The sequence below is a fragment of the Sciurus vulgaris genome (genome assembly GCF_902686455.1).
Source record: "Sciurus vulgaris genome assembly, chromosome: 10".
Lineage (NCBI taxonomy): Eukaryota > Metazoa > Chordata > Mammalia > Rodentia > Sciuridae > Sciurus > Sciurus vulgaris.
This window is the reverse complement of record NC_136470.1, coordinates 3,539,544-3,554,451: the sequence shown is the minus strand read 5'-3', so window position 1 is coordinate 3,554,451 and position 14,908 is coordinate 3,539,544. Positions and strand designations below refer to the sequence as shown.

Sequence of the window (14,908 nt, the reverse complement as noted above, 5' to 3'; positions counted from 1 at the left end):
TGTGCCACCATGCCTGGCTTTCTCTCCGTCTTCCTAATATCATTTATTTCTACCCCACATCCATTACTACTTCCAAGCGTTGGCTGACTTCCTTGGTCAGTCCAGAAACGCAACGATGCGACTCCCAGGAACGGCCTGCTGGCGGCCTTCCTCCTGGCGCCTCCGTACCATTTCTCTTTCCTCTTTAATTGCACTGACCAGTTCTTCTAGAACAAAACACTGGGGTCCTTCTCCTGTGTCAGCGGTACTACTCCTGGTAATTACTTCACAGTAATTTTTAAAGTCTTATTAAGGAAGAATTCATAAATTTGGTTCTAATTAAGAGTTTTAAAATTAGGAATGGGTATCAAAAGTCACTGACTATCTTTCTGGCATATAAAAAGATAATGAGTTTGTTTTCTCCTTCAATTTAATGATGCAATAAGATTCATTAATAGAGTTCCTTACATTTCTGGTATGAACACAACTGGCTTAATTTTAATTGTGCTGCTAGATTCTACTTGACAACATTATATTTATGATTCTTACATCTTTATTTGTAAGTGGTCTATGCTTCTGCCTTCTTTATTCTGTCGGACGTTGGTATCAGTGGGAAGTCTCCTTCTGCTCTGGATGGTTGTGCTAGATGTCTAAGGGACGTGGGGCCCCCACAATGGTGCCCTCTTGTGACTGAGAGCTACCTCACGTTGCCTAGGACAGTGTGTTCACTTCCTAATTTCACTTAGCTTTTCAGCATAAATCGTGTTGTCCGAGGGCCTCGGGCTCTGGAGGTCCTGGCTGTGGAACTGCCCATGGTGACCAAGGCAGTACTCACAAGGTGAACTCCTCCTCCCAGCTGAGGTGAGTAGTGCTCTTGGCTTGGGTGCTGGTAAAGCTCTGCACAGGGTCATTCAGCTGAGCGATGCACACGGGGCTCATGTTGCCTAAAAGCAAGGAAAGGGACGTCATACGGAGGCCGGGGACAAAAAGACAGTGGTGTAGGTAATAATGATTGGGTCAGGAAGATGGGCTGGTCAGGAGGAGATGAAACGCTATCACCTCCCGAGCCCCTGCCCTGCTGCAACTGTGGGCAAGGAGACCTGCCTCCAGGGACCTGCTCCTCCCTGCAGGGGGCTGTTAGTGAATGCCTCCGGGCCTCGGTCACTCCACCTTCACCTTTGGCCCACCTTCTGGCCACCCCTCGTGTAAGCAGGATGGGGAGAGGCCATGAGAGCAAAGGAACTCCGGACAGTATAAAAGGGGCAGGACACCCCGCTTCTTTGGATGCCAGCTCTGGACCCCCTTCTGTGTGGAGAAGTCCATCTCTGTTCTACCCTTTAAATCAACTTGCTTTCTACGCTTGCCTCTGGGGTGTCTCTGGGGTGTTCAGTCTTCGACCTTCTAGGGAAACGGGACTTGGCCCTGACTGGTTCTCATCCCTGACATCACATTTGGAGGTCCTACCGAGATGATCACTGAGGTAAGCTCCTTCACACGCACCCCACGTCTTTCTGGGGTGCGTCTTTCTGTCTCTTTCTTTCTGGAGGACCGCAATGGGTACCCACTGGCTAGCTAAATGCAGTTAGGGAAGCCACCATTCTACAAGACGTGGTGAGAGAATTCCTGGCCTAGGCAGCTTCAAATCACCTGTCCCGTGGGTCAGGCATGTTGGGTTCTGCCAAAGCCGTTTCCCATGATCCTATCCAGTCCTGGAGAGCATTTGGTGTGAGCACCCAGTGTCTCTAATCCCTGTCTGCCTTTGGATGCGTGGGGCCGAACAGAGGGTTGGAAACTGTAGGGTCACTGCCCAGTTAACCTCAAAGTTTCCTTCCCCAACTCCTCTCCCGACTGCCCCAGTGGGGTAGCCACGGTGATCAGCTGATAAGTGGCATTGAATGAAAGTGCCAATAACATATGCCTCTGGATGTTAGGCCGTCCTCCTGCGCTCCTCCGGGGCACCCCGCCATTCAAAGGTCAGACTCCAGCTGTTCAGATTCTGGGGTTGAGAAAGGGAATGTTCCCTAAGGAAGCGCCTGGTTCCCTTTGTTCACAGCCTTTACCAGCCTGTAGGATTTTCCTACTGCTCTGCAAGGCATTTGCAATTCACCCCTCCCGTTAATCCCTCCAGGAAAAGGGCCTTAAGCCTCCAATGACCACTAGGTGTCCTCCTCACCCTCCGGAGATTCCCTTAGCCCATAGAGCAGAAGAAATGTGCCCCGTCCTAGGTTGTTTTTTTTGGGGTGGGTCATCACATTGGGGGTTTATAGTGGCAGGAAAGGTTAGTCATGGCCCTACGTCTGAATTCTCCTGGGTCTCTAGCCCAGGACAAATACAGACCCGTTAGCACCAGCCAATTGAACCAGCACTAGGATTGGCAGACCCATGCGGATGTTAGACGCTCATAGAGAGACATTTCCAGTGAAATGGACAGTTTTCTCTGGAGAGGGTGCCAGAGTTATTTACTCATACTCAGAGGGAAATTGAGGTTCGTTCTCAGCAGTTATAGCAGGTTCACCACTAACCTGCATACTGGGAAACTGGGATAAGATTGACCCACAAATTTCTGCATCCAACCTGGCCTGATTACCAACTGGGGAATAAAACAGGTCTCCGGAGGAAACAAATTATAGGACTGCACCTTAAAAGACTGATTTCCATAGGGGAAATGGTTAAAATGTTCAAGACAAGAGGCTTTATTCAAACAGCAGCCTCACTTGGCTTCTGCCAGATCTCTATCTTGCCAAGGTTTGCATTAAAATGTAAACTGTGGGGCTCCCAAGGCTCAGTAGGGGACCAATCTGGGACTGGAGGAAAAAACTGTGTCACTTTTAAATCCAAGCTGCTTGTGGCTGGTTGTCTTACCACTCTGCTTTCTTAACAAGTTCTCCCTAAACACTACAGCACAGGGAAGGGAAAGTGATATGGTCAAGCCTTCTTTATCTTGAGAATCTTTACCTAAGGATTTTGGGGCTCTCTCATTCTTTCAATATCTAAACTCACTCTAATCTGAGTCAGAAAGTGAACCTTGATCTGATAAAGATGTTCTGCATGCTCCTTTACTAATTATAGCCATGTCATGTTGTTTTAGAACTCCTGTTTTTTAAAATTCTGTTTTTGAGCTCATGGTTTTATGATGAATTCACATTTTGATCATGTATGCCCAGATTAATGTATTTTTTATGTGTGTGTGTTTTTTTTTAAACATTCTTAGTTGTAGATGGACACAATACCTTTATTTTGTTTATTAGTTTTTTTATGTGGTGCTGGGGATCAAACTTAGTGCCTCACATATGCTGGGAAAGCACTTTACCACTGTGCCACAATCCCAGCCCCCGATTAGTCTTATTTTATCTAATGTAGAGGTTTTTACATTCTGTCTTTGTTCATGGGCCAATTTTCAAGTGTTAGCTCTCAAATATGTTGGGAAAATTTCCTCTTACAAGATCTTAAGTAGGACATAGACATGATGACGTTAGGAATAAGTCCGATAGCCACTGAGGACAAATGGCTGGCCATCTGATTTCAGTGTCCACCATGGCTGTTAGAATTTATACCGAGCATTTCCAACTGTACAGGCCTGCCCTATACTTAGGTCATTGTGTGAAAGTCTAATAAGCTCTTTTAATTTCTAACAAGCTTAATAGAGGCTCTAATAAATAACTGTACCATTGCAGTGGAGATCTACCAGGTCTTTGATTCTTGTTGATTGTGTGTGTGTGCACACCTGTGTATTGTGTTGTTATGTCTCCATATGTGCTTGTGTCCATATATCATGTACATGGTATCAAAATTGGCATATAGATAAATAAGTGCTCATAAATTAAAATTTTTAGTGAGAAGTGAATCCAAATACCTTGAGTTCATGTAAGTTAAAAAGGGGTTCAATTAGGTAAACAGATGAGAGTAAAGATGTCCTTAAAATTACTAACTCACAAGTTTTTCTATGTGGTCAAACAATTAATAGAGTGTTGGTTTCTATTAAATATCTAGAAAGTAATATCCATTACTTCCAGGATTTTTCTTCAACAAGGAAGAGATGGCTAGTACTGTCAGCTACACTTGTCTGGTATCGTGGTTTTTACAGTTAAAAACGAGGAAATTAGACTGATCATCAATGGGTTTAATCTTTATAAATGTGTTAAGGAGACATCTGATTAATTTACAATGTTAAAGTGCTAAAACGGGAACTGCTAAATATAAAATCAAGTACTCTTGACTTCTTAAATTCCATAAGGTAATATATTTAAACATTAAATGTGTGTTTTCATAGATTGGTAAATGGAAAATTTTAAGATTGCCTTGTTTCTGGGTCTTACTAAAGCAAGATTACTAAGAGTTAAAGTTCCAATAGGTGTAATTCTATATGCAGAATCCAAAAGTTTCAGCTGTATTTTAATTAAAGTATTGTAGATAGCATAAAGTATTTCATCTTATTAAAGTGGAGCAATTTGTTTAAATTCAAAATGTTATAAGGGTTGTTTCAAAATGTAAATTTAGAAAAGGAGTCAACAGCTAAGAAAGAGATAAGAAGGTTCTAGGTACAGAAATATATTTTAGTACAGAAAGTAAAAGGAAAAGAAATGTTTCTGGGTGATAAAGTCTTTGTGTTATAAAATTAAAAGTTATAAAATGTTTAAGCAATTATAAAAGGTTTGTGGAGGGCAAATTTCAAAAAGTTTGTGTGTAACTAAATTGTTTGTATATAAGTAGCACAATCAGATAAAGTTATTCCAGGTTTCTCCCTAAGGTCAAATATTAATGTACTGATATAAAACAAAGTTTAATCTCTATGGGTTAAAGTAACAAAGATTTCTAAAAACATTAATCTGCTCTTATCTATCAGGATGATCTCTTGTGTCTGTTAGTTTTATTACTTAGAAAAACTAGCCTTAAAGGAGTTAGGGTTTGTACAACTCTGGTTAAACAACAACTGTTATTTTAGAGTATTACATTACATTACAGAGTCTAAATTTTCCTTTGAAAGCTGAACTTAGTTAATATAAGAACATCAATGTAATCATGGGACTGCTACTGAATCTATCATCTTCCAAGCATACAAGTCTTTAAAGTATAAGGTCTAGAAGAACATTTTACCAAGCTGGTGTGCTTCAAACTAAGGTCTAAAGTAAAGGTTTGAAATTATAACAATTATGTTTCTTGGTCATAGTTATTATAAAAACTCAATATGTTTTTACTTTTGTTAATTTCATTTTATGTTTTCCTTGTAATTTCTAATATAGCAACCTGAGTTAATTTGAGATAGTGGGCATGATCTACAGGACAGACAGGATATAAAGCTAACTTCTAGTACTAATACTGACCCCAATTAAATAGAAGGGGTAAATGACTGTAAAATTATAGACATTAAAGTTAAAACCCAGTACTCCTACTTCAAGACTGGTGAAACTGGCTTGCTGGATATTTAAGACCCAAACTTGGAGACTAAAATTAAGGATGTAAAAGGGTCAAGAAAGAGGGTTGGGGTTGTGGCTCAGTGGTAGAAGGCTTGCCTAGCATGCATGAGGCACTGGGTTCAATCCTCAGCAGCACATAAAAATAAATAAAATAAAGGTATTTTTAAAAAAGGGTCAAGAAAGAAAACAGCCAATATTTGGCTCTTGCCCTCTGAGTCAGCTTGAATCCAGGGAACAAGGGGACTTCCCTAAGGGTTTTGTGACTCTGGGCCACATGACCTCCCGATCAGGGGGTCACTGAGATCCTGGAGAACAGAAAGCCAACCATGCACATGCTATAAAGAGGAGGGTCACTGAAAAAGAAAATATCCCTGATGCTTCCAAGGAAAGTCACACGGTCAATAAGACCTTGACCCATGCTGGCAGATGGCACTAGAGGAGCTAAGAGGCTGCTCACAAGTTCCCAAGAGTGACCCCTGAGGGAACTCAGGTGACTTTTAAAGAGTAGATAGGAATGAGGTCAATTTTAACAGCTTGATCTTAAACACCTAGCAAAGAAGTTATAACCAAAGCAGTCATCCCTGGCATTTAAAAAAAGGGAGGATAGTTCCTTTAATACAACTTAAGATGTACACTTGTGTCGGCCCCACCAGAGTAAGTAAGACTGGAGGCTACAAAAGAAGGATTCTCAGACAGGAGTGCCTGATAACTACCAAAAGAGGCTATCGGGGGCAGAAGTTTTTTTAGTCAATAGTCAATTTAAGGCCTACAAATCTTCCTAACCTCCTACACAGGGAGGCTTAATCTGTATGCCAGTATGATTATCTAGCCCTAAGTAACAGAAATAAAGGAATCTCTACTAAGCACAGAGGTTATCCAATAAAAAGGTATTTTGTAAGAATCAGATGACATTAAATAGCTTAGCTACATCTTATGGGGGCATCTGTGACATTGTAAGAACCAAGTGTTGTGTTTACATTCCTGATAACTCTGGCAATGATTAAGATTTACATTCCCAAATAGAGGCCATGTCCTCACTGGCCTTGTTATGGGAACAGCTTCTCAGCTCTTGTACCTCCTGGTGAGAAACCAGTGGTTTCCACCACCTTCATGATGTTCATCGACATGTTCGGAGGCCGCGACATTTATTTTGTAGTAATCTCATTCCAGTACTCGTGTCTTTTTGTTTCTCTCACGGAACCACCCATCCACCCCCTCCGGAAGGTTTTACAACCTGTTCTTTCCAAACCAGGCTCTTGCCATGGGCCCCTCGACTGACCCAAAACACTCCTAAGACGCACACCCAACTGCCTCCCCTACCTGCCTCCTCTCAGCTCCAAGCAGCCAGAGCGGTCATCACCCCTTTTCCTCTAACGGCAGTTAGAGCTGGGTCTTCAGAGCGGGGAGGAGGCCAGAGCGGGGATACAGTCAGTGTAGGTAATAACGATTGGGTCAGGAAGACGGGCTGGTCAGGAGATGAAACGCTACCACCTCCCAAGCCCCTGCCCTGCTGCAACTGTGGGCAAGGAGACCTGCCTCCAGGGACCTGCTCCTCCCTGCAGGGGGCTGTTAGTGAATGCCCCCGGGCCTCGGTCACTCCACCTTCACCTTTGGCCCACCTTCTGGCCACCCCTCGTGTAAGCAGGATGGGGAGAGGCCATGAGAGCAAAGGAACTCCGGACAGTATAAAAGGGGCAGGACACCCCGCTTCTTTGGATGCCAGCTCTGGACCCCCTTCTGTGTGGAGAAGTCCATCTCTGTTCTACCCTTTAAATCAACTTGCTTTCTACGCTTGCCTCTGGGGTGTCTCTGGGGTGTTCAGTCTTCGACCTTCTAGGGAAACAGGACTTGGCCCTGACTGGTTCTCATCCCTGACATCACATTTGGAGGTCCTACCGAGATGATCACTGAGGTAAGCTCCTTCACACGCACCCCACGTCTTTCTGGGGTGCGTCTTTCTGTCTCTTTCTTTCTGGAGGACAGCAATGGGCCCTGGACTAACCCCAAGTGCCCCTGCTCCCGCTGTTAATCGTGGCCGCAGGCAGGACTGCCCACACAGCCCTACTTCAGATGAGACTCAGTGTCCCCAAGAGGTCATTTTTAAACCTAAACTTAAACTCGGGACAACTCCTAACTCAGGATGACTCATAACTTTAAACTGAGGCCCATGCACGCACACACGTGTGGGGTGAGTGTAACATTTCAGTACAAGTATACAATGTGCAACGAGCAGAGCAGAGTAACCCGCAGACCATCCCCTCCAACACAGAACCCTTCTTGGTGGGCAGCATTCAGAATCCTCCCCGCTAGCTGAATGCACACCTGGTTGTTGTCAACCGCAGTCCCCCAAGGGCTGGAGAACACCAGGAGTTGTGGCTCCCACTGGCTGCGCCCTGTGCCTGTTTCTACCACCTCCACTGCCTCCATCACTAATGTGTCCTTCAGATGCTCATGCTGAGTGAAGGCAGGGACCACACCACAGACCAATCAGGTGCCACCAGAGGCAGGGACCACACCACAGACCAATCAGGTGCCACCAGAGGCAGGGACCACACCACAGACCAATCAGGTGCCACCAGAGGCAGGGACCACACCACAGACCAATCAGGTACCACCAGAGGCAGGGACCACACCACAGACCAATCAGGTGCCACCAGAGGCAGGGACCACACCACAGACCAATCAGGTGCCACCAGAGGCAGGGACCACACCACAGACCAATCAGGTGCCACCAGAGGCAGGGACCACACCACAGACCAATCAGGTGCCCCCAGAGTCCCAGGCCACTGGAGCCCCCCAGGCTCAGCACAGACGCTGTCACTTCTGCACACAGCCCCACAGGACCCTGCAGCACCCGCGCTAGCACCCACCTGAAGCTCCAGGATCATTGAGCAGCGAGGCACGGACGTTCTTCACCAGCAGCTTTAGTTCATGAGCCCTTGGAGGTTTGGGAGGACAGGGTTCCTGAGCAGTAGATGAAGTGCGCTGTAGACTCTGTGGAGAAGCACAGCGTGGGGAGGACGTGGACGAGGAGGTGACCGCTCCTGCTCTGTAACAATGCTCCCTGCTCCGGGGAGGCAGGGCACCACGAGCCACAGCCACTGCCCCTGCCTGGGGGCCTCTTCCATCCCAGATAGAGGCAGTGCTGTAGCCCCACATTCAGCCAGAGAGGCTCCCAAGTCTCGCCATGGCGGAGACAGCAGCTCAGTGTCCGTGGGCCACTCTCCAACCCAGGACGTGCCTCCCATACTCCTCGCAGGTGGCAGGTACCCACTGCCACCTCACTGGTGGGACACTGGCCAAGTGGGCTGGCCTCAGCCATCTGTGTGAGAAGTATCTGAGAATGGGCTGGTGTGGACAAGCGAGGGTACAGGCAGTTTCAGGGGACCAGCATGCCCTCGTCATTCCCCAAAGGCATGGGGTGTCCAGCAGCAGGCACCCCCAGCTCTGGAGGAACCCTTGCAAGCCAGCATTCCCCGTGCCAGCTGCCAGCGGCACGCGCTGCTGCCTGAACACAGGCACATGGGAACCAGGAAGGGCTTCCTGGAGGCCTGGACCCTGGGCAGTGAGAGCCGTGCAGGCAGAGATGCAGACTCGGACCTGAGGCAGAACGTCCGGGCAGGTGCTCGCCACCATCCTCAGTGCCACTACTGACCTTCAGGATGCCATCTAGAAAACTCCGTTCTGGACCAGTCCTCCTGGCTGTGAGCTGGGAGGACACAAGGCCACCAGTGATGGCCAACATCCATAAAGCCCAGGAGCACAAGTGCTGGGGACAGAGCAACCCACGCGCGGGGACGGGATGGAGAGGAGTGCTTTCTCAACTGCACACGTGTGACGGTCAATTTTACGTCAACTTCACTGGGTCACACAATATCCTGGGTGTGTCTGAGGTTTTGGCAGACTGATATTTACACTGACAGACTGAGTAAAGCATATGGCCCACCATGATGTGGTGGGCACCAACCAATAAGTCAAAGGCCAGACAGACCTTCACATGAGAGACTCCTCTTTTCTGACCACCTCAGCTGACGCAGGTGTTCTGCTCAGGACTCCAGCGGGAACACGGAACCTCAGCGGCTTCCGTCCCCAAGCCTGAGGACCCTTGGACTACAGCTGGCCCTTGTGCTCAAGCCTCGGACGTGGACTAGAATCATACTCCAGGCTTGTGACCAGCACTCGTGACCCTGCGAGCCAGTACGTATGCTCTTCATCGCCCATGGGTTCTGCCTCTCTGGAGAACACTGACTAGTGAGCATGCTATTTGACAAAATTAGAAATCTATTTTAAGATATTAATGAATTAATGATAGTTCTGTACGTCTTACTTCCTGAATCCATGGATTCTGACAACACAGTACTATTTTCTGAACTTTCCTCACATTCGGACATTAGTCTTGGTCACCAGTCAGTCCTCTGATCTGCAGGAATCCACTGCGACGGAAGGTCGGGCGGTTGGGGCTGGGCTCTGCTCACCCGCTGGGAGGCACAGCCATGCGCTAGAGAGCCTCCATCGACCTGCACTGCCTGGAGATAAAGCTCCCAGGGGTGGAGGCCCCGCTGGCAGGCTGCGCCGCCAGCCTGACGCTCGCCCAGGCCAAGCCGTGCCTGTCCACCCCGCGCTGCTCTGCTTGCTTCTGGGGTGCGGTTCTCATCTCCAGTTTGACTTCCCGGGTCCCTCAGGGTTATGGCCGGGATCTCTAAAGCCCCCAGAGAGCTCGTGTGTTAGGCACACAGCCGCGCTGAGAGGTGGGAGGACTGGATCTGAGAGCTGTGGGCTCATCGGGCATGAGTCCATCTGATGACCAAGAGTCTGAAGGACCACTGGGTGCTAACTGTAGGCAGGTGGGGTGTGGCTGGAGGAATGAGGCCACTGGGGTGTGGCTTTAGGCCATATCTGCTTCCGGCCCCACCCTCTCCCTCCCTCCGCTTCCTGGCTGCCAAGAGCTGGGCAGCTTCCCTCTGCCACACCCTCCCCGACGATGTTCTCCTCCCTCACCTCAGGCCTGGAGCAAGGAACTCGGCCAGCCTCTGCCTGAACCTCTGAACTCATGAGCCCAAGCAAACTTTTCCTCCTCTAAGTTGTTCTTGCCAGGGATTTGTGTCACGGCAACAGAAAAACTGACTGAAACACTCATTGCTGGAAGGATGAGGGCCAGGGCAGCAGTAAGAAGTCACGTGTGAGCGTGTGCAAAGCAGGGGACCGGCCTCGGCTGGCAGGATGATGCTCCACCTCATGGAGGCTTCATCCCAGGACCACCAGGGCTATCTATCAGTTAGCGCTCGCGCAAGCTCAGCGCTACAGAGTGAGGTGGAGACACTGGAAATGCACATTCCCCAAGAGAGACACCTCACCCTGCGGTGGGAAGGACGTACCTGAGCTTCCCTTACGTCTGTGGGCTTGGTGCTCAGAACCACCGACGGAGAGGCGGAACTCACCAGGTGCTTCAAAACATCCTTGAGGGCTTCAGATATTGCATCTGCCTCACCCACCTGGGCCTGGGGAGAAATACAGTCATGGAGTCACTTCACAACCAAGCCCCTGCGCCGCCTGGCTGGCAGGCTCACCAGATGTCAGGGCTACAGTGGCCTTCGTCCCTGGGACTCCAGGTCAGACAGACACACCCCCCGTCCTTCTCTGGAGACAGGGTCATTTTGCTGGTTTCGGAAGTAATTTGCATCTCTCACAAAAAAAGGTTCCTGTGTTATCCTTTCTTCGTATCTTTTCCCCTAAACTTATACACACACATATTTTTCTTTCTTATATTAGATTTGATTTCTTTTGAAAATTAGAAAGTATTTAAGGACATGAACAGAACCAGGAAGAATGAAGAACAAAGCTGAGGACTCACCTTACCAGATGGCAGGACACACAGGGTTACAATAATTAGTACCCAGCAGAATGTGTTCATACGTTCTAGAATGTTCTTGGCATCACTACTCATAGGAGCCTCGAGCAGAGACCACCTATGGGGAATGGATGGGCCCCCTCTGAAGTCCCAGTGCTGAGACGCTCACCCCAGGGTGATGTAATAGGACGCGGGGCCTTGGGGAGGTGGTGAGCAGAGGTGGTACCTTCCTGATGGGATCGGTGCCTCATGAGAGGAACCCAGAGAGCTCCCTGCCCTCCCTTGTCCTCTGAGGACCAGCACAAGGCAGCCCTCTGAGACCTGGGGCAGGGCCCTCCCGGGGCAGCTGACTGGGGACTTCCTTTCTCCAGAACCCGGGAGATGAAGTCCTGCTGTCTTCCAGTCTCTGGCCTATGGCACCTGGTCACAGCAGCCTGGACTAGGCCACTGAGTGCCGGTTCGCACTCAGAGTCATGGAGCTGCAGGATGGAGTAGTACAGCCATGAGCAGGACAGCCCGCAAGGGAGGGCTGATGAGCCCAGGGGAAGGGGCTCAGCACAGAAAGCCCTGGCTGCTCGAGGGGCCGGGCAGCACGTGGTGGCCCTGGGGAGCTTCCCTGGGGCCAACTCCAGGAGGTGGGTGCTGGGTGCTCAGAGACCTGTGTTCTGTTCCATGCGTCAATGGCAATCAATTTTTTAGCAAGCAGGATCTATTTTTTAAAAATCAATTAACATAAAGAATGCTTTGGTTTAGTTTTAAAAAAAAAAATGATTTTGTTTAGACTTTATAGCTTTTGCTTTAACCCTGACTACCAAGACCTGGGAGGGCATTTGCTGAAGGCTGTAGTCACTCCCTGCAGCTGCCTGGCGGCCACTCCAACCTTCCAAGGTCTCAGGAAGAGCAGCTGAGCTGGAGCAAGTGTCTGCCGGGATTCCACACCTTGGTTCCGGTGCTGGCTCTGCTGATGGTGGCTTAAGAGCCCCGCAGGGTCTCTGTCATCTCCTGTCCCAACCCACTCACTGCAGAGCCCCAGCCCGCCCAGCCTGCCGTGGGCCAGCTGCACAGGGCAAAAGGCGATAGAAGTGTCCCACCTGTGGGGCAGGAAGAGGCCTTAGAAACCAGTCTGGAGCTGGTCTGTGTAGTCCTAAGGACAACGGGCTGGCCTGTCCCCTGCTCTTCCAGGACTTCTTATAGGGAACTTGGTCCAAATCTGTTATTTACTAAAAACGGACTCTGCCAGGATCTCTAAAAATTATAAGAATCGAAATTGCTGACACTATGGCTTCCACCAGGCACCTGGCTCGCTCAGGTACACGTCCTAACTGGCTTAATCCCCAGACTGCCTTGAGGATCACTGTCTCCACTTCATAGGCAAGGTAACTGGGACACAGAGAAGTCAGTAAACATGGTCGGGTCACACAGCCTGAAATGAGCAGAGCCAGGAGTCAAATCCAGGTGGGCCTGGATGGTGGGCGTCTGGGCAGAACTTGACAACTTACTTTTTATTTTAAATGGAGGGTGAAATTCCCGTGGCATAAAAAACCATTTTAAATGGACGGCTCATTGCCATTCAGTACCTTCACAACACCTGTGTCACATTCCAGACCTTGTCACCATCCCCCAGAGCAAACCCAGGCCCTGCCCCCATCAGTGCCCCTCCCCCAGCCCCGGCGCTCCAGGCAATAGAACCCATGACTGGCAGCTGTCACTCAGCACTGCTTACAAGGCCGCCCAGGTGCAACGCCCCAGAGCTCCATTCCTGAGTAATATCCACAGCGTGGGTGCAAGATCTACTGTCTGCTCATCTGTTCCCACCTGGGCAGTTTCTTCTCACCTAACAGAGTGGGCAGCCGAGGGTGGAAGATGGGGCCCGGATGCCAGGTGTCCTCACACCAATTCTCGCCAGCCCTGTCCAGCTCCTTCCCCACCCAGCCACCCCACGGCCACCCTCCTCCTGCAGGCCGTGGGCGGGTCACTGAGCCTGACAGGCCAGCTCCGGGAGACACACTCCACCTGGCAGAGGGGCTGCAGCAGCTGGAGCAGCGCCCACAGGCTGGGCATGGTGCTACCAGAGCGCCAAGCAAGAGGCACAGGGTGATGCTTGCAGAACGAGATCCAAGACGAAGCAAAACCAGTGGCACCAGTCTCCCCGTGCCGGCGGTGGCCAGGCAGAAGGAGAGAGCCCCACGGGGCTTCTGGCCACCCTGCTAGTAGCTTTGACTTCTGAACCACGCTGCTGTTTTACATAGTCAAAAATCACATGGATCACAGACGGGGAACACCTAGGACGGAACCCAACAGAGGCGAAGGAACAACTAACATGGATCCGGTCCACGGCCATCCAGAGGACAAAACAATTCCAAACAGGGAAGGCGCCCTCGGGGAGACCTTCTGACGCAGGATCACAGGGGCAGGAGGGCCGAGGGGGCGCCAGGGAGGGAGGAAGCAGCTGTGCAGCCTGGACAGGCGGAGCCACTGTCCCAGACGGGAGGTGTGGATAAATAAGGGGAGGAGAAAGGGGAGCTGAGGGGGGCGGGCGCCTCAGGGCACACCGAGTGAGTCAGGGGCCAGCTACAGACGCCATCCAACCACGCACTCAAGTCCGCCAGCCACCGACAGGACAAATGCTGCCTGAAATCCACCACAGCGCAGCGGCTCAGGATCCACGGACAGACCATTAAGCCTGCACCTTTCGGCTGTGCGGGCACCTCGGGGGCTGAACTGCAGCAAAGTTCCTAGGAGATCCCTGAACACCTGCTAAGCTTTGGCAGGAATGGCTCTGAACGACCTTTCCAGCAAGAGAAGTGACAGGGCCCCATGTGGCCCACCCACTCCCCACGTCCAAGTTCACTTCTTCAACCCCGGAGACCTGGGGAGCTGGAAGGATCACTTCAGGTTTCAGGGACTTCCTTGCAGAAACAGGGGGAAAGGAGACCCCACCCTGGGGAGGCAGCCTTCAGACCCAGTCTCTCCACAGGAGCACATCAGCCAGGGAAGTGTCAGGAGGACGCACCAGCAGGGGCTGGTGACCACTGTTGCACAGGGGGCCCAAGACAGTCCCAGCCCATTACGCCCAGAGCTGGGGTTGGGCTAGGCAGCAGGATTTTAAAAGCAGCCAGGAGATTCCAGAGGCATGGGCTCCTTCAGAGCTGCCTCTCCCAGAGCCCTGCCTCAGGAGTCCAGGTCAGCCTGGGAGGGCAGCTGATGGAGGAGGCACCCAACATCTGGGTATCTGCTGATCCCAGCCTGGGTTTCCCAGGGTGGCTGTCTCACCGTGCCCAGGCACTCACAACAATGGAGAGTCACAAACGCATAGGGACTGACCTCCCCCGGTGCCCGGGGCTGGACCTTGATGGTCACTTCTGGCACATGGATGTAGGACCACCGAATCTGGATGTCTTCTCTCTTTTCTTTCATGTGGAGCTCCAGCTGTTAAAAAAAAAAAAAAAGTGTTGCTGAATGGTTGCGTTTCCCACTGATCCCAGCAACGGTGTACACGCCACACACAAGACCGTGGTTCCCTGATGGGCAGCATCCAGGCCTCACTAGCCTGTTACCACTATCACAGACACATGTCCCTCCAGGTTAAGTGACACACTGTATGCAATTATATGTAATGTATGTCTTGTTATTATAAATCTATTATCACAAAATAATGGTAGTGCTA

At 50.0% G+C, this 14,908-nt stretch overlaps 1 protein-coding gene across 3 annotated transcripts in view; it reads right to left on the bottom strand.

Annotated features, from left to right (window-relative positions):
* Nucleotides 1-14,908, bottom strand: part of C2CD2 (C2 calcium dependent domain containing 2) — a 54,887-nt gene that overhangs the window by 18,356 nt on the left and 21,623 nt on the right. For all 3 annotated transcript variants that reach the window (XM_079100682.1, XM_079100681.1, XM_079100683.1), the window contains 4 exons: nucleotides 14,566-14,670; nucleotides 10,769-10,891; nucleotides 8,264-8,387; nucleotides 815-923 (listed from right to left, as the gene is read on the bottom strand). In XM_079100682.1, the coding sequence (XP_078956808.1) occupies nucleotides 815-923; nucleotides 8,264-8,387; nucleotides 10,769-10,891; nucleotides 14,566-14,670 (461 nt within the window). The remainder of the gene's footprint in view (nucleotides 1-814; nucleotides 924-8,263; nucleotides 8,388-10,768; nucleotides 10,892-14,565; nucleotides 14,671-14,908) is intronic.